Below are 21,379 nucleotides of genomic sequence, written 5' to 3'. Positions count from 1 at the left end.
TGCGCAGAGGAGCAGGGCAGCCTGGGAAATGTAGTGTTGGGCCAGGGCTCGGGAAACGCGCGGCTGTGCAGCGGAGGGCGGCGGGTGGGGACCGGGTAGAAGCGCCTTGGAACAGGAGGCAGTCCCGGCGCAGAGCTGTGGAAATCAGTGACGGGGGTGACAGGTGCGCAGTAAGACACTAAGGCGCTCCCCGCGGTTCAATGTAGCACAGTGTCAGGATGGCCGAGTGGTCTAAGGCGCCAGACTCAAGGCGTAGCAGTCTTCCGTAGCAGACGGGTGTTCTGGTCTCCGTATGGAGGCGTGGGTTCGAATCCCACTTCTGACACTAATATTTTTTGACTTTTTTAAAATTTATTTTGCAATTCCTGTGCCCGGGCAGGGGGAAACAGCGCCAACAAAAAAAAAAGAAGCGTTTTATGGCTCATTCGCCTGCCTAAAAGCAGTGCCCCCCACTCTTTCACGTCAGGGAGACAAGCTCTGACGTCATGGCCTGTCACAATCTTCCGGCTTTCACCCTTTTCCTCGACTAACCAATCACAGGGCGGCATCTTGCCTCGTTGCCGGTCGCGGAGGGGTGCTTGGGCCAATAGGAAGCAGAGCGGTTGGGGCTCAGCCAATAGAAAGTCAGGTGGCCGCGCCACTCGGCCAATGGGCAGGCGCCCGCCAAGAGCTCAGCCAATCGGCGCGGCGCTGCCGGGGAAGGCATAGACATGGCGGCGCTGCGGGTGGCGGTGCTGGGGTCGTTGGCGCTGCTGCTGGCCGGGGGAGGCCCTTGGGCCGCGGGGCAGAAGAGGAAGGAGGTGAGGGCCGGGCGGGGATGGGCGGTGCTGCGGGCCCTCCCTGCTTCGGGCCGGGTTGTGCAGCGCCGGGCACTGCGGAGGCCCCTGCGCGGGCAGCAGCGGGCTCCTCCCCAGCGGGGGGTCTCACCCGAGCCTCCCAGGTCGCCCGAGAGGCCCCAGCCAGTGCTGCCAGGTTTTAACTATGGCTGTATTGTATTGGAAGCTCAAAAATCAATCGGGTTCGGTGAAAAAAAATGCAAATCAGTCCTAGTTACTTTCAGCTGCTTGCTATCAGTGGCCGGCGAGTGAGAGCTGGTCATCGAAGTGGACACTTTCCCATCATTTGAGGGAAGCAGCCCTAAGAAAGTGCCGGCAGCAAACCCACGAGTCGGTTAAGACTCTCGGAGAGCGACTTGGGTTTTGCGCATGCTGCGCCAGTGAGCTGCCTGGGAAATAATGGCTTATTTTGGACGCTTTTACTATTACCGATCTCACGTGGTGCTGAGGGTTGAAATGATCGTGCGAATAGGATAGTTATCGTCCCCTTGGCAGCGCTGCCCCTAGCTTCCCGAGTGAGCGAATAGATGGCAGCGCTCGGCTCCCTGCAGAGGGACCCAGAGGTGCGGGGCGGGGCGGGGGATAGGCCCGGCAGGGAGAGCCTGAGCCTGTGCTGCGCCGCGCTGCTTGTCTCCTCACACCTCGGTTGTCACCTCTCAGCGCCCTTCAGAGGATCCTGCGGGTGCCCTGGTTGAGGAGCGCTGGTGGGGGGTGCCCTGGTTGGGAGTGCTCCTGGAAGCTCTTGTTTTGCAGCTGTTTGTAGACAAGGGGATAAGTCCACCCTTCCCGTCCGGGGCGGCCAGTCACCAGCCCGGTCTCTTGGGCTGTGGATAGAGCGGACCTAAAACTTCTTTAAAAGGGTGCAAGGATTTGCTGCTCAAGAGTGTGTCCCAGTTGTTCTGCCTTCACTGTTACATATGGCTGCTCTGACAGCAGTGCTCAGTAAGCTTTAGTGGCTGTCGTTTTAGCCTGGAGTGGAACCGGGTTAAAGTTACGACGGTCTTGTTCCATTTGTGCTGCTGTAGGAACGGAGTGCTGTGACAGCGACGTTGGAATATCTTATACATGCATTATTTCATACCAGGATGACTTTTAGACCTTGTCCACACTCTGGTTAGAACCTTGTGATCTTCACTCGGGTCTTACCGATTTGCAAGTGGCTGAGAGTCACGTGCCATTTTGCTCAGAGAATGGTGTGAAGTAACTGGCAGCTGCGTGAAGGAATGAAAAGGATCAGAAAGAGGATGGTAGATAGTGTAATTTCTCAGGGTTCATTTTCAGGTGCTGGAAACTGAGCTCATATTCCATTGCTAGTGTGTAGCCTACAGGTGAAAAAAGTATAGGTTTTCCTCACCAACCGCTGGGGTTAGGTTCCTGAAAGTTTCTGTGGCTGGCAAAACTGTGGTTGGCAAGAGAAAAGGCTTATGGGAAAAATGGCAGGTGGCAGGCTAATGCACGGCCACGGAAAACCGTGGTTACTCAAAACTATACCGTGGTAGCCAAAATGGTATACAGAACATTAAGCATGGATACTCAAAACCGTGGTTGGTGAGGGAAACCTGTATCATCATATGTTTGCCCCTGTTTAATGCCTTGATAAAATACCCATGTCTGTAGTATTGATTCAAGAAGATCTGGGATGGAAATAGAAAGGGAGCTGAAACTCACAATAGAGTTGGTAGGGCAGGGTTGGGATGTTCTGCACAGTATTTGTAGCTGCATGCCCATTTTCAGCCGCCTGTGTTAATGAAAACACAGTTTAAAAAGAAAGATTAATCTTACAGTCATATATTCATAAACCTTTTGTGGAAAGGTGAGAGAGGTGTGGTCACTGATAAGAAGGGAAGAAGGGAGTGTTGACTTTACCTTAGTGGCAGCAACTAAAACAGATCAGTGAATATATAATTTAGGTCACTTGAAAATGGGAATTTTTAATTTTAATTTACATGGTGGTAAATTGCAAATTATTAATTATATAAATTATGTGATCTTAAAATGTTATGACTAGCAGAAAGTACCGGGACTTTGCAAACTTGTTTAAAATTAAATATCCAACTATTTGTGGATCATTACCTATGGATAAGGAACTGTGTATTCCTTGAGTAATATTAACATCGACCATATAACATATAGCTTTATTTTCTGTATTCATCTTTCTGACATGTTACCACGAGACTTAACACTTCAGAGTATGTAAAGACTTGGTTCAACTTAATATGTCATCCTTTTCTTTTTTTTCTTTTTGTTTTTAAAGCGTCTCTCTGGCTTTATTTTTTTTAGATGGTGTTATCAGAAAAAGTTAACCAGCTGATGGAGTGGGCCAGCAAAAGACCTGTTATTCGAATGAATGGAGAGAAATTTCGCCGCCTTGTAAAGGCACCACCAAGAAACTACTCAGTGATTGTGATGTTTACTGCCCTTCAGCCTCACCGTCAGTGTGTTGTATGCAAGTATGGATTTAGTTCAAGTCTAAATAGCTTAAGTATGTTCTCTTCTGTATGTATGTTCAGCTGCTTATGTTCTTTAGGAGATAAACCTGTACCTTTTCCTAATTAAATTGAATCTCCTGCCTGCAGATAGGAGAAACACACTAATATACCTACACTTAAAACTATAGTAGCTAAGTATCTCATACATCTATGTGCACAAATAATATAAAATTATATTTATAGTTTTGATGTCTGCTGAAGTAACGGTAGTTGTGCAGTGTGAAAAAGGAAAGTGTTGTATGCAAATTTAATTACAATTTTGGACAAATATAGAGGTTAAAAATATTTTTGGGGCATGAGAGCTAAAAAAAATCTTTACAGGTTTGCTTTTGTATCTTGCCAATTGACATTTCATATAGATCTAGTGCGGTTAATTTATTTGCAGCGATATTATTCCAGATCCTTGAGTTGACTATAGCCCCTCTGCCTTGCTCCAGAGGTATAAGGGGCTGTAAAGGTGGCTTCAGTGACAAATTGGTTAAATTCCTTTGTTCTTGTGTAGAGTTATACTGGGGGAAGAGAGCACACCTGGTTGCATTCTGATAATCTGTGCACCTCATGACAGTCCTTTGGATTTGGGCAACTCGGCACAATTTGAAGCAACCGTGCATGCATGTTTGCATGGATGTAGTCCCAGACCCATACTGGTAGACCAGCTCATGCCTACATGTCTTAAATAAAATTGTGGTATCCAGTGCTTCTGTCAAATAAAAACATTATGAATGTGCACTTAAATATTATACGGAATGTATTAGTTCAGAGCCTTTTTCAGTTAAGTGCGTGTGGTAGATGGTATAGTTAGAATGAGACATTGTATCTGGAAGGATGTTTGAGTTGCATCTAATGTTTTGGACAAACACTCATCTGTTTTTATGTATTTATACAGGCAAGCTGATGAAGAATACCAGATTCTGGCAAATTCTTGGCGATATTCCAGTGCATTCACCAATAAGATTTTTTTTGCTATGGTGGACTTTGATGAAGGCTCAGATGTATTTCAGATGGTAATCTCTGTCTCATTTTTTTAAGTGAGTTTTATTAGGACACTGGAAAATGGGGGAGTAGTGATTAGGAAATATATACAAAATATTAAGGTACAGTATTTTATGTTAAAGCATAAGGGCAGGCCTGTCTAAAGCAGTGGTGCTCAACTTCTTGGTCCTGTGGGTCAGATAAGTGTCTCAGGCCCATCTGTGTGCCAGAATTGGACCCTGGTGGTTTGGCACTACCCTTTCCTGCTCCCATGCATTGAGATTGGATCCTGAGGGGGGTCAGTATTGCCTCCTCCTGCCCCCTATATGCCAGGATTGGACCCTGAGGGCCTGGCACCATCCCTTTCCACTTCCTGTGTGCTGGGATTGGGTCTGGTTGAGGAGGAGGGTAGCACTGCCCTCTCCTGCCCCTTCCCTCCTGTGCCAGGATTGGGCCCTAGGGCCCAGTGCATCCCTGCCCAGCCCTATGCATTGGGATCGGATGCAGGTTCCAGTGCCTGGGGCTTGAGGCTCCCCACACATCCAGAGATTTGGCATCAGGGAAGCAGTGCCACCACTCCCCCTGCCATGAAATTTCCAGACTTGTAGGGAGCCCCGCAGGCCTGATGAGGTGGCTCCATAGGCCACCTCTGGGTTCTTTCTCTAAAATGACTGCAAAATTTTACTGTCCTTTAACCCAAGAGAAATATGCAAGTTATCGCCAATACTATATATACTGAATATGCATGAGGGATGAACTGAGTGACCTAATTGTGTCTCGGGAGGGATACAGGAGTTAATGGTTGGTTGAATTCTCCAGTACATAAGAGGTGATGGAGAAGAAATATAAAGTGCATAGAAATATCTTTAGGTTAATAGAAAATTTTAGGTTAGACCTTTGTTGTTGCTTGACTTTACCATTTGTTACATTCTTGCTAAGTTGTTTGTTACTTTTTTATATCCCACCAAAGTAACATGATAAAAAATTAAAAATGACTGAAATATTGATAGATTCATAAATGTTAGGGTCAGAAGGAACCTCAGTAGGTCATCAAGTCTGACCCCGTGCCCTGGGCAGGAAAGAGTGCTGGGGTCAGAGGACTCCAGCTAGGTGCTTGTCCAGTCTCCTCTTGAAGATCCCCAAGGTAGGGGAGAGCACCACTTCCCTTGGAAGCCCATTCCAGATTCTGGCAAGCCTTACCATGAAGAAGTTCTTTCTAACGTCCAACCTAAATCTGCTCTCCGTCCATTTGTGGCCATTGTTCTTAGTTACTACAGGGGGTGCCCTAGTAATTAGAGCATCTCCCTGCTGCCCTCCCCTGATGAATTTATAGGCAGCCACAAGATCACCTCTTAGCCTTCTCTTGTGAAGGCTGAAGAAATCTAGGTCCCTCAGTCTCTCCGTGTAGGGCCTTGCTTGCAGGCCTCTGGCCATACAAGTAGCCCTCCTCTGGACCCTCTCAAGATTCTCCAAATCCCTCTTGAGGTGGAGCGCCCAAAACCTGAATGCAGTACTCAAACTGTGGCCTGACCAGTGCCGTATAGAGGGGAAGCATCACCTCCCTGGACATGTTCATCATGCATCTGCTAATGCATGATAAAATGTAGCTAGCCTTGTTGATTGCTTTGTCACATTGATGACTCATGTTCATCTTAGAATCAACCAAGATCCCTTTCCGCTGCTGTGCTGCTGAGAAGGTCATTCCCCAGCCTGTAAGTGTGTTGGTGGTTCTTTTTGCCCAGATGCAGCACTTTGCACTTGTCTTTGTTGAACTGCATCCTAATTTATTCTGCCTATTTTTCCAACCTGTCCAGATCCTTCTGAATCCGTTCCCTATCCTCTGATTTGTTAACTTTGTCCCATAATTTGGTATCATCTGCAAACTTGGACAGGGTGCTCTCTATGCCCTCGTCCAAGTCACTGATGAAGACATTGAATAGCACCAGTCCAAGGACCGAGCCTTGTGGGACTCCACTGCCCTCATGTTTCCAGGTCAATACTGACCCATCCAGCACCACTCTCTGGGTGCGACCCCTAAGCCAATTTGCCACCCACCTGACCGGGTAATCATCTACATCACAGCCTGTCAGTTTCTTTATGAGAATGGAATCCGATACCGTATCAAAGGCCTTCTTAAAGTCTAGGTAGACAACATCTACCTTGACTCCTGTGTCTAAGCATTTTGTGACCTGGTCATAAAAAGAAACAAGGTTAGTCAGGCAGGATCTACCTGCAATGAACCCGTGCTGATTTCCTTTCAGCATTATTTCCCCTGCTGGGCTCCCACAAATGTGATCCTTAATAAATATTATTCACTTGTTATTTCTCTCTTAACCACTTAACATAGTTACAAACAATAACAGTAATGAAAAATCTTGTAGAAATTGTTTGCTTGTTTTTAATTAAATGCTTAGCAATGACTTGTACAATGATGGCACCAGTTTCAGTGTTAAAATAAGTCAGTCAGCAAAATACTTTATCAAAACAGTGATAGCTGGAGCACATTGAGGGACATCTTTACATTTTTTTCAAAAGATATTTTAAAGTAACTCAGGGTGCAGCTACGTAAAAGAAGCAGGATTAGAAATTTGATATTTTTTTATTGTCTAAAAAGAGCGACTGTCTTGAAAATCAGATGTAATAAGTTCCTGTGAGTTTCAGTAAATTAACTTTTTAATATATTTGTTTATTATAACTTAAAGCAGTCCCTAGTCAGATCATTTAAAGTCCCTTTTTAATACACAGAGTTGTCAGAAGAAACTAAAAATGATACCCTCCCTGCCTTCTTCTAAATGACTTTGGTACCTGTGTGGCTTTTGCACAAGGTTTAATTCATAATAGAATTTGGCTCAGAATAGGTACTGTGCGCGCATTTGATTTGGGAGACATGTATGTGTGTAAGAGAAAAAAATATTTTGAGTGTTACAGAACTGGTTTCAGTTTGTATTCCTTGCATTTTATATTCAAGCCTCTTAAAAGGAAAATGGACTTAATAGCAGAGATTTGCCTGGCTTTGATTCCTGTGGTTGTAGTCCAAAGCATAACTGAGTCTAAGTTTGCTAAAAGGTTTACAAATTTTGTCCGATATTTCTCTTTGTGGTGAAGACTGGGTGAAACCTTCTTGGAGGTATTATGCAGGTCACTTATAATATTCCTGTTGGTGAAAATCTATAATTTATAAGAAATTACAAGAAAAATTATCAAAAATTTGTTCGTAAAGATCATTTGACTTTTTATACCACTATGTATATTTCTGCACACTACAGGTATACATACTCATGTAGCCCCAGGATGTCTAAAAGCTAGGCATGCAGCTGATCAGTCCTCGGGCTGGCAGACAATCTGCTGACTGCCGGACCCAGCCACAGGACAGCTTGCAGTCTTGAACCAGTCCAGGGACAGGTGGAGTCCAAAACAGAGCTGCCACCTCCTGCCTGATCTATAAGGGAGGCTGGGGGTAGTTCTGCAGGCATTTTGTCCTGTCCCAAAATTTGTGCCTGTTGCCAGGCATGTCTGTCATAGCAGGAGGTGCAGTGTTTGGGATGGGGCATAAAATTGGTCTGATCCTAATTGCACTATTGTTTTAATGTTTGCCAGGGATGTATAATATTAAAAGGCAAAAAAAAACCAACCCAACAAAGCCAAACCAAACCTCATGTGCTCTCTAAAGTCTTTCTTTGATACCAAAGGCAAGCATAGCACTTGGCAGATAGAGAGAAGTAGTTAGCCATGTTAGTCTGAAGTTGGGCAAAAGGTAGGCTAGGTCTGCACCTTGTAGACTGAATCAGAGAGGTATTACAGAATAAACTGTTGTAAAAAGAGAGTTTACTTCATCAGGTGCTGTGAAAGGATGCCATATCTGATGAAGTAAGCCCTCTGCTTATGAAAGCTTATTCTGTACATCTAATTTAGTTACTTTATGGGTGACCATTGGCCTTTTTTCCCTTTCCATTTTTTTCCTTTTTTTCTATGGACTGTTTTGAGTCCTTTTTTGACTGAATATAAATACTGAAGACAATGTGTTGATTATATTGGGAAATAATCAATGTGTTGTTAAAACTATTGGGGAGAGCGGAACTAGTTTCAAATCGATTTCTGAGAGGTATAGTTTTTGGTGTGAAGAACTGTGTGGCTTGGGTCATTTCTGAATGCTAAAGACAGTAGGAGGTATCCAAGAAAACTGTTTCTAGCTAATATACTGAATATATTATTTAATGTCTTAGTTTCTGATCCATCTTACACAGTTTTGAAAAGAAGAGGCTTTTAAGCCACAATACTGTGTAGTTAATATTGTTATTGTTTTTTATGGGTTTTTCTGATTGAATTACTCATGAGATGCATATTATGATTGGTCCCCCATGATTAATTAGGTGCCCAAGCTTAATTATAAAATAAGTGATAAACTAGTATAAAAGACAAGTTAAAATTGCTAGAAAATATATTTAATTTTGATGCCTTTGTGTCTTTTTCTTTTTAATATAGCTAAACATGAATTCAGCTCCAACCTTCATTAACTTTCCAGCTAAAGGGAAACCTAAAAGAGGGGACACATATGAGCTTCAGGTGCGAGGTTTTGCAGCTGAGCAGCTTGCTCGCTGGGTAGCTGATAGGACTGATGTCAATGTAAGTACAGATATATTTTTGCTTCCTTATGCTGAGGTAATTCTAGCTGTGGAAAGTCTGTTTCTCAGATATATAGTGTGGCTAAGAAAATCTTTTCTACTTGGTTACTGTAAATGTGTCCTGTGCCCAACTGTCTCTAGCTAATTTTGTAAATTGAATAGCTTCCAAATGCAAGTAATTATTACTGTGGGGTTTTTCCATGCTATAATATTTTACTTAAATATTCTGGCATTTTTTTAATGTCCTATATCCAGAAAGATACCAGATCACTTTACAAACTGATATAGATTCACTTACCACTTGGAAGTGCCTAGTTTTATGGAGATGAACCAGTTTGGGAATGATCACAGTTAGGATATTGCAATGCTATGAACGTATTTTTGTTCTGTAGGATTCCTTGTAACAACAGAAGTGAAGGGGATGCTCCGCTGTCTTTAAAAAAGTTAATAACATGGTTTATTTTGCATGCTTGCATTATTTCTGCTTTTTGATACACTCTTTGCTCACTAAAATTTTTAATTTGAGTGTCTTTTCACTTTTTGTATAGATTCGAGTGATGAGACCACCGAACTATGCTGGTCCTCTTATGTTGGGTCTTTTGCTGGCTGTCATTGGTGGCCTTGTGTATTTACGGAGGACCAACCTGGATTTTCTGTATAACAAAACTGGCTGGGCCTTTGCTGCTTTGGTATGTAAATTAACTTTTTTGTTAAATTGTTGTCTGTTTCATGTTGATCTAGATTGAACTTAAAAGATCAGGAAATATTGCATTTTCTCTGTCACCTTTCTCATGAGAAACTATTTACTAATAAAATTATAGTATGTCTCTTTAAGATGGGTTTATGATTATGAATTGTATTTTTCTCATTTACTTCAAGGGAAGCTGAACATGGGGAATTAAGGACAGAATTTTTAAACAAGGGCAGAACATTTTCCCCATGCTTACAGACACACAATCTTAAGTGAGAATATTATTAAAGATTGGGGGGGGGGGGGGATTGGGTTTGCTTTGCTTTGTTTTTTAACCCAGTCTCTAGTTCAAATCTGTTTTTGTTTTGGGGGTTTATTTTTGCACGTCCATTTCAGTAAAACTTATTTTTCAGAATATTAATGTAGACTAGACTCCAAATGTTTAGGATGTGGCTTCTGGAATTTATAGCAGCTTCAAGTCCTTGCCCCTAAAGCCAGACGAAAAGAAGAAGTCCTTGGTACTGCTTCTGGATAGATACAAGAAAAAATGCCAAGTAACTGACTAGCAACATTTGAAATTATTCAAGATATGTCTTGAAACTTAAAGTTTGTTTGGCCATGTGGTGATAACATGCAGAATCTCAAAGGAATCTTTTGTTCCTGTACAGTTTTGTGTACCATCTTCCCTTCTCTTGGATACTTCTTGATACCCAGCTTGATGGTATAATGGTTTAATTAGTCTGGCAAATCCTATGTTCCCTAAAACACAGTTTATATGTTTGCAAAAAAGAGGATATCTTGGATAGATCATAGCACACGGTAAATAAGTCTCATGATCTTTGTGTTAAATTCAGAAATTCTGGGACCAGGTATTCATTTTAACACATACTGATATAGTATTGATACTATGTCAACATTGTATGTGAAAAACCATTTATGCCATGGACTTTTAGACTCAAGTGCAATGATTTTTGAAAAATGTAACTTCTAAAACACTTGTGAGTAGGGAAGTACATCACGTTTGTTAGAGTGAAATGCAAGGTTCATTTAATTTTCCTTGGTTATCTGATGGTACTACTTGTTTCCAAGATGATTAATTCTGCTTCTGTTTCTGATGTTCTGCCATTGACAATAGATGTTGTGTATGGGGAGATGAAATACAGAGGAAAAAGATGGGTAGGGAGAATCAAAATATCCATGGCTTGCTCTGTTCTTCCTTTCCAGTGCTTTGTACTAGCAATGACATCAGGTCAGATGTGGAACCACATCAGAGGGCCACCATATGCTCATAAGAATCCCCATACTGGACAAGTGGTAAGGCTTAGACTTCTTGGTGAGAATCCAGTGAAAAGGGTCAGATTAAAAAGCAACATTCAGGATGCATGTTCTGTTCCTTATGTCAGACTTCCTGGGTCACTGGGACTATCGATACTGTAAGAACAGCTGGCCCTACTCTACTATAGTCAGTCAGTAAGGCAGATGAAGAAGTTGAATTGACTGGCTCAGAAGGATGCTTGCCCTGTGCCAGAAGCATGTTGTCTTGAAGGAAAGGCTTTGCAGGTGTGATGTATGAACAGAAATATCTTTGGGACTCCATCAAGGATTTAGAGGACTCCCTACTTGGTTCTACCATCCTTTTGGGTAAGAGGGGGGAGGAACCATGAATAATCATAATGCATACATACATTATGGTTAATGTTGTGATTTTATTACATGTGAGCACAGTTAGAATTTGCAAACCAAACATGCTGTAAAGATGAAAATTGGTACTTGTCTATGGGCACGTCTACACATCACTCTATGGTGATGTAGCAGCGCACTACAGCGAGATGGCAATTATACGTGTCTACATGTGATCACCAGCTACTTAGCCATAGCAGCGAAATTTAACCACGTGCTGCGTGCATCATGCAGTAATCGCCTTACTGCGCTATAGCAACATCACCTTACGGCGTCTAGTAGACGCGACCTATTACATCCAAAAGACATAATGTTTTGAAAATTTTGTTCCAACTCCCACAGGAGTAGTAGCATTAATCCTATAGAAAGGGAAAGGGTTACTTAACATCTGATTTCTTCCAGTGTGTGCTCTCTTTTTGTTGCATATAAATGAGAAAATAGCTAGAAGCTTCCCTTTGTCACCCCCCACCCCACACACAATTAGAAGTGTAGTAGCTAGTCTCACTATGAATGAGCATTCTTTCTTGCCAAATGGTAAGTGCAGCTTTAATGCAACTTATTCCAGTTGACAAAACCACTCTGCCTGGTGACTGAGTTCTGTGCAGTACCAAATATTAAAAAGGCATTGGTTTAGACCGCCATATCTGGGAGTAGGGAATACCAGATTCAGAAGGATCTCTCTAACATGCATGGTTTGGCATCCTCTTAACATGTAGGGCATTTGAAACTTTGTTTTTCTATCAAAAGCTGAGAGGATACAATTACAGTATACAGCAGTAGGTTTGGGTGAGTCAGGAATGCTGCTTTGGTTTCTTCTTAACTTTCTCTTAAGAGGAAAGGCAGCATGTACAATGTAAGTTCCAAGGGCAGTGTTATTTTAGCAGATACGCACTATTTTAGGTCTACATCTGTGCTTTTTGCCTGGGCCTTTCACCTTTTTTTTTTTTTTTGGTTGAAGTTTTGTTTTAGTATAACCACCTTTATTTCTTCCATAACATTTTTATTCCGTATCTCATTTGCCCATGAACTGCTCTATTCTATCACCATTTCATTTGCAGGCAGTTGTCCAGGCAAGGAGAGAAGTGATGGAAGTTTTGAATTGAAACAACTTTTGCTGCTCTTAGTTGCTCTGATTTTCAAAGTTTAATCACCATTAAGAACTTGTTAAAATAGCAAAATTGCCTTGTTGTCCTCCTCCTCCTCCATACATGTAGCTAACTGCTGTGTAATAGATGCAAGATGCACCTGAAGTCTAACCCATTTGTACTGGGGTTATGCCATACCTTGAGGTGATTAGGTCCTAGGTATTAGCACTTCAAATGAATACTGCTTCACCAGTCTTTCAGTTAGCCTCTGAGAAAGCTGTGAAAATTTCAGTGAAGAACCAAGGTCTAATGAAGAGACAGAAACACATAATGCCAGATGACATGTTCCTCTCTTATTTTTGGTGCAGTGTAAAATATTCCTGAGCTGTCTTTCAAAAACACTGGTGTGCTTGAGCCTAATGGCTATAACCTCACATCTGCAAAGCTGTGCAAAGTCCATAGGTGACCAAGCAAGAGTAGAATTTTAACTTCCAGGTAGCTTGAGCTCTTTAGAAACTTATTTGGTCAGCATACTTCTTGTTTTAAACATTAGTTTAAAATATTAGTCGTAACTGAGCCACGTTGTTGAGTGAGGAATTATTTTCATTTGTAACATTTTTATCAGAAGAATTTTCTGTGTTTTTGTAATTGCTGTTTATTATCTCATTCTTAAGGGCACACAGAGCAAATGTATTTTTTCAGCATGATAACTACAAATTCTTTGTTTTGTCTTTTAAAGCTTTAATCTTTCAGATTTTGTTTTAACTTCTCTATGGTAACTCTTTCCTTTCCCTCTTTTATCATGGGAAGATCTTATATTCTGGAGTCTGTTGTGTAGGCTCCGTGATGGCTTAGGGAAAACTCCCTCAGTACAGGAGCAACATAGATAGCATGTATGTAGTGATGTATACATTCCAGCTCATTGCTTATAGTCTCCAGCATACAGGGTGGGAAGTGGATCCTGTGTGGGAGGAAGCGGGGCATATTCACAGTGTTCTGCACTGCAGTACAGGGAATCTGGGCTCTAAGAATACTTCTGTAATTTAAAACAGCACCTTGGGCTGTTCTCTACATGCTTGGGAATGGTTTTGGCCCTGCAGCTGCCTGAAATCTTGGTGGTGTGACAGTGATAAAAAACAACCTGGCCCCACTCTTCCTTCCTGCCTCTCCCGTTCTGCATGTCCTGAGAGACTCAACAAAGAATCTAACTCCCAAGTTGTATAAATGCTACTAATTATTTGAAATCTGCTCCAGTTTCTTTCTTAAAATAATTTAATTTTGTCTTTTACAGAACTATATCCATGGAAGCAGCCAAGCCCAATTTGTGGCTGAAACACACATTGTTCTACTGTTTAGTATCCTTCATAGTAAAAATACACACTTTTGGTGACAGTTAATTTTTCTGCCGAGCCTCTGCCTCTGTCTATGCCTTTGCTACCCTACAAAAGTAGTTTATCAAAATTCCTACCTGTCACCTAGCCCTGCTGCCAATGACCAGACTCTGGCAGCCCTTTCTTAAACCCGCTAACAACCAAGTCATTTGTATGCTTACTATCTTTCTGTCAGTACAACAGGAGAGATTGATTATTGCCATTTTTCTTCTTTCTCCTTGAGCCTGATACAGTCTTACAACTGTGAATCACCACACCTTTGTGGTGTCTGTCAGGTCTGAATCAACCTTCCTGTTGATTCTTTCTCTCTGATGGTGGATTCATTTCCTTTTCTGTGGTGCTTGGTTTCTGTTCTGCTGCTCTTGTCTTTATTCTTCTGTTTATTAATGACATACAGGGTTTCCTTCCTCTCACTCTGCTTGCTTCCCTTGATAGAATGAAATTACAGCGTTGTCACTGTTGCCTTGATCTGCATCTTCTGAGGCTTTTTCTGGCCAAGAGAAATACCTTAAATCAATCATTCCTGTTTTCTTTAAGCTCAGCTATGCAGTTTTCCTATCTATTGTTCATAACCTCAGTCCTTGATAGTGAACTCCTGCATTTTCTGTTAGCTCACATCCTCTTTCCATATCACCTTTGTATGACACTGTCTTACCTCTTTACTGAAGTTTTCACCCGAGTCTTTTATGCCCTCATTTTCTATGGCAGTGTCAATATGTCCAGCCTCCAAGTCCCAGACCACAGGTACCACCTCAAGAGGTTGGTCCAAAGTTTTTCTAATGCAGCTGTTGCCGGCCTGAGCAGCCTTTTCGATCTGTTCAGTTCTCTCTTTCATCTGAAAACACATTCTCCTTTTTTCTTTCCCTCTCTTCCTTTCCTGTTTGTTTTTAATGTTGCAGAACATTTTAGGGTACACTTAAGAAAGATGCTAAAGCATGAAATCTCATTATCTGTCCTTTGGTTTAATACTCTGTTTTTCTCCCCCTGTTCTCTAATGCATTGTAATTTTCAGTACTTTATAGTTTTATTAAATTTGTCAATTGGTCTCACATTAATTATTTTTCTTCCCATCAGAATATACCTTTTTTTTCAGTTGATGACAAATTCCAGCATTTTTACAGTAATGCAATCTACACTATTTTTTTTTCTTTTTTGAGTCAAGAGAGTGAAGCAATTTAACTGATATAAGGTAGCAGGAATCTTACCTTTTTTCTTTACTTCTCATCTATTTTAACTATTATTAAAATTTGATAAGATACAATACATTGTTTTAAATGTAGGTAAATTCATGCATCAAGTAAGCAATCAAGTGTTAAATGACCTAATGTTGAAAGGGTTTTCAAATTTTGGTGCATACTTACTGAATGACTCAGGCCTTTCTTTGACAAAAATGTTCCCTAAAAACTCAGGTGAGATGTTGTTCTATTTAGTTATTACACTGTTCTGTTTGATGCATTTGGTCAGATTCATTCTGACAAAGTGTGTGGCAGTTCACAATGACATGGCATTAAAATGAATGGAGCTATAAATTATGCTCCATTCTCCAAGATCCTTTCTGCTGCCCACACTGAAACAGATTTGCTAATTGCTAAGCCTCTCAAAGACTACAATTGGTGGAATCATTTATGCTGCTTTACTAATGGAGGTTTTGCTGAAACAGGAAGCCTACTGACTTCTATCATTCTATTTTAAGCCAATAGTAAAACTCCTTTCATTTTAGTGAAAGCAAGATTTGGCCTGAAACATACACCCTGCAATGCAGTCAAATAATTAGGGCTTGCATTTTTTCACTGTGTATGTAGTTTCACTATGTCAGAGTTCATTATTGTTAAATACAGCATAACTAACTTGTTAGGCTTTTAGTGATACTTTTACTGGGGAGTAAGAATTCAAACTGAAAAACAACAAAGGCCAAAATTTCACTGTTTGTCTGGTATAATCTGTTAGTTGAAACATTCCTCAGTTTTTGTTTAATTGATCACCTGATCAGGCTAATGGAGATTTGAATACAATGGAAAAGCTTCGAGGATCACCTTTCTTCAGGGGACAGGAATAGATGAAAGTAGAGTAGTCAGAAGTAGTGGAAAAGTCTTCATTCATACTTTGCTTTGAGGAAAGGAGTACTGTTTATAATAAACTTGCATAGTTTAACTTTTAGCTAGATAGTTAGAGATTCCCTACAGTTTTTGCTCTTCATTATCTTCTGGATTAGTATTATTTCAAATTATTGATTTCTCCACCTCTCACTCTCCCCTAGTTTCTTCTTGGCGGAGAGACTGTAGTCTCTCTTACAATAGATTTTGTATACATCAGGTATACAGTGAGCATTGAATGCATTATGAAATTAAGAATGTGTGTGTTGTTTCTGCCAGTTGTACCTTAAACACATTTTGCAGATGGTGGCGTTACTTTAGGAATGGTACTCCTGCATGAAGCTGCCACATCTGACATGGATGTGGGGAAAAGAAAAAGTAAGTACTACTTTTCCTAATACAGGCTATACATTTATTGTGCAATTAAACAGTTTTGTCTCCATGTGTGGAAGATGCGTTCACCAAATACTTACAATATGCTGGTCAGTTTTAGTAGTGTCACACATTGATTTTGTTATTTGTTTGTTTACAGTGTTGATGTATGCTTTTTAGATTTAATGCTTTTTTCCCTTGGAAAACAACAAAATTTAAAATTACCTTATGTTACCTTTTAGTTGTAGTGTTGGATTGCAGAAGAGAAAATCAAGATGCTATTAAACTGTATAATTTCTCTGTGAGAAATCTTTAAAAAACTCTTAGAATTATTAACCTAATAACTGAGGGATGCACACAATTGTAGTTGCCAGATAACTGCTTTGTCACTCAAGGAGTGGAAATAAAACTCTAAGCCTTAGTCTTTTTAAGGCCTTCAGGTTTATCCAAAAGGTAACTGCAGTACAAAAAGTAAATTTAGTAGAAAACCGAGGCAGTCATTCTCCAGATGCATTCTTATTTGATAGACTTTGCCCTTCCTTTTGGATTTGACCCTGAGTAGTCATGGGCAGGGAGGGACCAGTTACACCATACTTAGCCTCAGTCCTGCAGACCTATTGTAGTACAGTGAAATTAACCACTGGGATAACTAGTCGTTATGATGTTACTAGCTGTACTAAATTCCCACCAGAGTCATATAGATCTGTATGTAAAACAGTCCAGCTAATTAGCCATTTGTTAAATTGTACTTACTCATTTCAACATACACACGTGCATTAGTCAGTTCTGTGGACCCAAGTGGGGAGTTATTGAGAATTTCCTCTGCCCTCGTGCTCTCCAGCTGGAAATGTGTGTGTTTGTGCTCATATGTTCACTATTGGCTTTCTTCTGCCTAATTGAACTATTACGTATTGTGTACCTTGCGCTTGAGTTATTCTTTGCTTATAAAGAAGCAATAGGAGCTGCTCCATGAGATGCAGCAAGGACTAGAAAACATTCTAAGAGAAATTAATTGTAATTTTGATCTGATCCCTTTTAATAGAGATGGAGGGGCTTCTTTTTTTTTTTATTCCACCTATACTATAACTATTATTGACTGTAAATTTTTCAAAGGGACTCTCAATTAGCCCAGTTTTGCTTCTGTTGACATCCATAGGAAAATTCCAATTGACTTCAGTGAGAGCAGATGTGGCTGTGTGCTTCTGAAAATCCCAGTTATAGTGGACTTTTCCCAGCAGGATTACTAACTAATTTTATTCTCTATTAACTTTCTACAGTAATGTGTGTGGCTGGTATTGGGTTGGTGGTATTATTCTTCAGCTGGCTGCTGTCTGTCTTCAGGTCCAAATACCATGGCTACCCATACAGGTTTGTCTTATTTTGATGTTTAAGATACAGTTCACCAATAGAAAAAAAGAAAAGAAGTGTGGAGAGGTGGAACCTCTTCTAAAAACTCTGTTCCTTCCTGGTGAATGAGCATATTGGTTGTGCTAATGGCATGGAAATGTTAAGCTCTGTTTCTGTGGTCATTATTTCTTATCCAGAACAAAAGAAAAATCACTAAAACAAGTAAGGGCCCAGTCATTACTTAGAATTACAAATATTTTATGCTATACTGTGACTTGACTTGGCATAAGTTTGGTAAAAGGTAATTTGTGTCCTTTAAATTGTCTTCTGTTTTTTTTTATCCAAATATTTGTCCATCTTAATCCTTACTTGTTAGGACAGAGATCATGGCTGAAATTTTTCAAAACTGCCTCTACCTCTGATTCTTTTGCAGAGCACCCAGTGTGTTTTAAGTGATGAATACGTAATTAATATGTCTCTCTCTACATCAGGGTTTGATCTAAATATTTTATTATTTCTGAGGGAAATCTTTAACAGCACAAGGCAGAAGTTATGTGGCCAGCTCTCACTGACCTCCCCTTCTGTTGCCAGTTCTATGTACCCAGAAAATTAATCCCTGCTTCCATAGGCAAATATTACCATCCGCTCAATTTGTTTTCACAAAGAAAAAAGACTGTGTTGGAAATCATTGGGCCTTGTATGCGGAACAGTGAACAGAGCTAGATTGCTGCTCATTTTTTTTTTTTGTTGAAAGAGGGCACGTCTACACGTGGCCGTATGGTGCCTTTGTTATTGCACTGTCATGTAGTACTTCCTTTTGTAAGTACTAAAAAACAGCACAGTAGCAGCCTGTATTGTGCTGTGCTGGCCGCACACAGTTATTTTTGACCACTGTGTCGCCGTAGCAATGCACTATAACAAGGGAACACATTGCTATGGTGATATAGTGGCGGTGTCATGGTTTTTGCCAGTGGACACTACAGTGCTATGGCATCTTGTATAGACACACCCAGAGATGAAGGGGAACTGTCCAAACCCCTATTCAGATTTTATTCTATTCTCAGAGGCCTTGTGTGTATTAAATTTCCTTGCAACTTGGGAGGACCAGTTGTTTTTCCTTCCAGGATCAATCAGTTTGGCTTTTGAATTACAGGAAGTCTTGCTATAAAGTAATGCCTTCTGAATTATTATCACCTCAGCTACCCCATTCCCAGTTTGACATTGTCATTGTAGTTGTCTCTTGTATCAAAATAAGTCAATGAATTATTGCTTACTCTGAATCTGTGCTGACCTTACCCAGATTGTGTTTGTTTTTGTTACAGTTTTCTGATGAGTTAAAGGATTCCAGAGACCTCCAACGTCTGATAGGTGTTGAAATTTTGAAATAGTGTAACGGAGCAGAAGAGCTAAATGTGTGGTTCATGCTACCTCTCTTTAAATTGAATGAGATAGTTAAACACTGAACCAAAGAAGATAAGTAGTGCCTTACTATGACAAGCAATTTGCTCTGAAAGACGCATGGAGTATTAAGATGCAATCTCTTTTCATAAGCTTTACATCATGCTAAACAACTTTGTTTTTTAAATATTGAGAAATAATTTCTTGAAGTAACTAGAAACAGTACTTAAATTTAGTTTGACAACATGTTTTGCCATGTTGCCATGTTTCCTGCTCCTTCAGCAATGTTCTTGTTGTTGTCGTCATATTTTTTTTCCTTTTCACTCGTTGGTGACAGCTTCTCTTTTCAACATTTCTTTTTCCCCTTTCTCCGTGACTGTTTGATGTGTGGGTCACACCACTTCATAGAAGAGGAAGCCAAATATGTTCCTGCAGTCTCAGACCCTTGAAACATGCACCAATGTTCAGTGGCAAATGTGCATATCCTAAGCCTGTTTCTCAGATTGAATAATTTTGTACTTAACTGCAATGCAGTGCAAGTGGTTGCCACCCACAGAGAGGAAGGGAAAGATATCAACATAAAGAACTGAGAATTGTAGGCAGCTAAAATCAGGATTTTATCTAGACTGGCTTAATAGTGAGATTTTTCTGTCAGTGTTTGAGGCTTTATTTTTCCTTATCAAAAGGACATCAGTATTTAATAAAATGACCACAGTTTTTCTTGCAGTCTCAGTCTGATCTTGCTAACAGGTTAAGGCATAATCCTGACTGAGAGCATGTCATTGTCGCTAATCAGTTGGCGAGATCCCTTTTCAAGTGCCTGGCATCAAAGCTGTCTTGTAAAACTATAAATACTGAGAGACTGAGCCCAGGTCAGAACAAAACCCTATAGAACACGAGGCACAAGGTTGGGAATGTTCTGAACATTTTCTTCCTCTTAAACAGCACAGCCTGAAAAACTAATCTGAAAAATGGTCCCAAAGGTATTTAATTGTGGCTGGTTAAATTGGATGGTCCTAACTATAGTTTAAAAACAACTTGCTCAGAAATTCTGACAGACTGGTAGACAAGTCAAGTCATTTAGCTGCCATCACCCAGAGTTGTAACATTCCACATCCTTCCTTTTTTTCCATTTTCTTCAGCCTTACTAGAGGAGTTGGAAGGAGAAATGGGAATGATCCCAGAATAAACATACTATCCTAATAGAGGTACAGTTAGCCTTATCGTGAGGTGGGCACCATTTCTGCCCAATTCACTTTCTTGTTTCTGCTAGCAACCAGAATCTGCCATGGGGTTTTTTCCTTTCTTTTTCCTTTCCCCAAAGGACTGAGTGGGAAACTAGCTTCTCATGCATTTGGTCCAAACGGACTGAATAGTGATCAAAAGTTAAGATATTAGTGAAAATTTTTATACTGCGACTAAGTAACAACTGCAGCTTGATACTACCTTGTGCTAGACAGGACAAATGCTGGAGGTAACTTATAATAGAGAATGATAAAAAGAGATTTTTCCCCCCACTCCTATTGTCCTCTCTGTCCAAGGAGTGCGAGCAATGTAGGAGTTTCCTTAGTGTGAACTGTTCACGAGACACTAGCATTCAAACTAGAATGTTGCTCTTATGCAAGGTTGCTAAATCAACTTACATCTCAAGTGCCTTAATTATGCTAATCTAGAACTTTTTGCTAATAGTTTAGTTTAAATATTATTGAGATGCATTTTATACAGCCCAGATAACAAGCCTCAGTGGCACAGATAATTACATGATTGACTTGATTTTGGATGGCTTTCAATAAAATGTTTTTAAGTGATTCATGCTCTTGTGTCTGAACTTTAACATATAAGACTAGAAAATAGCTATATTTTCCAATGAGAAGAACTTCATTGTAAAAATATATTACTCAGTAGTCTTTTTTGCTTTCATTCGGTTACACAAATAAATCACTTGTTGATCTTATGGCCATATAAGGTGGTCAAAACATATTCAATTAGAACAGAATCTATCCCAATATATGACAGTATTGAGAGAACTTTCTGTGGTCAGATAATTTCATAATGTTCTGTTGGGTCTTGTTCTTTTTCTTGGAAGCCACTGCTGTCCTGAGAGGATTCTGGGCTGACTAGACCACTAGTCTGACTCAGTTTGGCATTTTTCATGGGAGGAAGCAATCAAAAGCAGCAAATGCCGGAACTTTTGATGTCTCCAGTGCATTTGGGAACTTCTGCTGTGGCTTCTTAATCAGTTTCCTGAGAGAGCCCTTGTAGGCATTTTCAGGTTTGATAGACTTCAACCATTATCAGCTTGGTTTCATGGTATGTAAGATATATAAACTCTAGTCCCTTAGGAATGATTCTAAGGAGGAAAAAATGTTGCCTTAGCTGTCAGATTCGTGGTTATTAATGGCT

At 40.5% G+C, this 21,379-nt stretch overlaps 1 protein-coding gene and 1 non-coding gene across 2 annotated transcripts; both read left to right on the top strand.

Annotated features, from left to right (window-relative positions):
• The first annotated feature begins 212 nt into the window (after positions 1-212).
• On the top strand, positions 213-325 carry TRNAL-CAA (transfer RNA leucine (anticodon CAA)). The gene is made up of 2 exons: positions 213-250; positions 280-325. It is a non-coding gene; the product is annotated as a tRNA-Leu (tRNA).
• A 365-nt stretch (positions 326-690) lies between these two features.
• On the top strand, positions 691-20,784 carry MAGT1 (magnesium transporter 1). The gene is made up of 10 exons (XM_006262568.4): positions 691-800; positions 3,117-3,286; positions 4,212-4,329; positions 8,780-8,920; positions 9,468-9,608; positions 10,835-10,924; positions 13,667-13,730; positions 16,163-16,237; positions 17,509-17,599; positions 18,901-20,784. The coding sequence occupies exons 1-10, from the start codon at positions 711-713 to the stop codon at positions 18,914-18,916; spliced, it is 996 nt and encodes a 331-aa protein (XP_006262630.1). The 5' UTR covers positions 691-710; the 3' UTR covers positions 18,917-20,784.
• The last annotated feature ends 595 nt before the right edge of the window (positions 20,785-21,379 follow it).

Source organism: Alligator mississippiensis, chromosome 8 (assembly GCF_030867095.1).
Source record: "Alligator mississippiensis isolate rAllMis1 chromosome 8, rAllMis1, whole genome shotgun sequence".
NCBI classification, from domain to species: Eukaryota; Metazoa; Chordata; order Crocodylia; family Alligatoridae; genus Alligator; species Alligator mississippiensis.
Note: the sequence above shows the minus strand (reverse complement) of the source record. Positions and strands in the feature narration are given on the sequence as shown.

What these genes read in the sequence shown, in the direction of transcription:
- MAGT1 (XM_006262568.4), top strand. Translation starts at nt 711, where the DNA reads ATGGCGGCGCTGCGGGTGGCGGTGCTGGGGTCGTTGGCGCTGCTGCTG. An exon ending in CTGATAGGACTGATGTCAAT is followed by an intron (nt 8,921 to 9,467) that starts GTAAGTACAGAT and finishes CTTTTTGTATAG; the next exon opens with ATTCGAGTGATGAGACCACC. An exon ending in GCTGGGCCTTTGCTGCTTTG is followed by an intron (nt 9,609 to 10,834) that starts GTATGTAAATTA and finishes CTTCCTTTCCAG; the next exon opens with TGCTTTGTACTAGCAATGAC.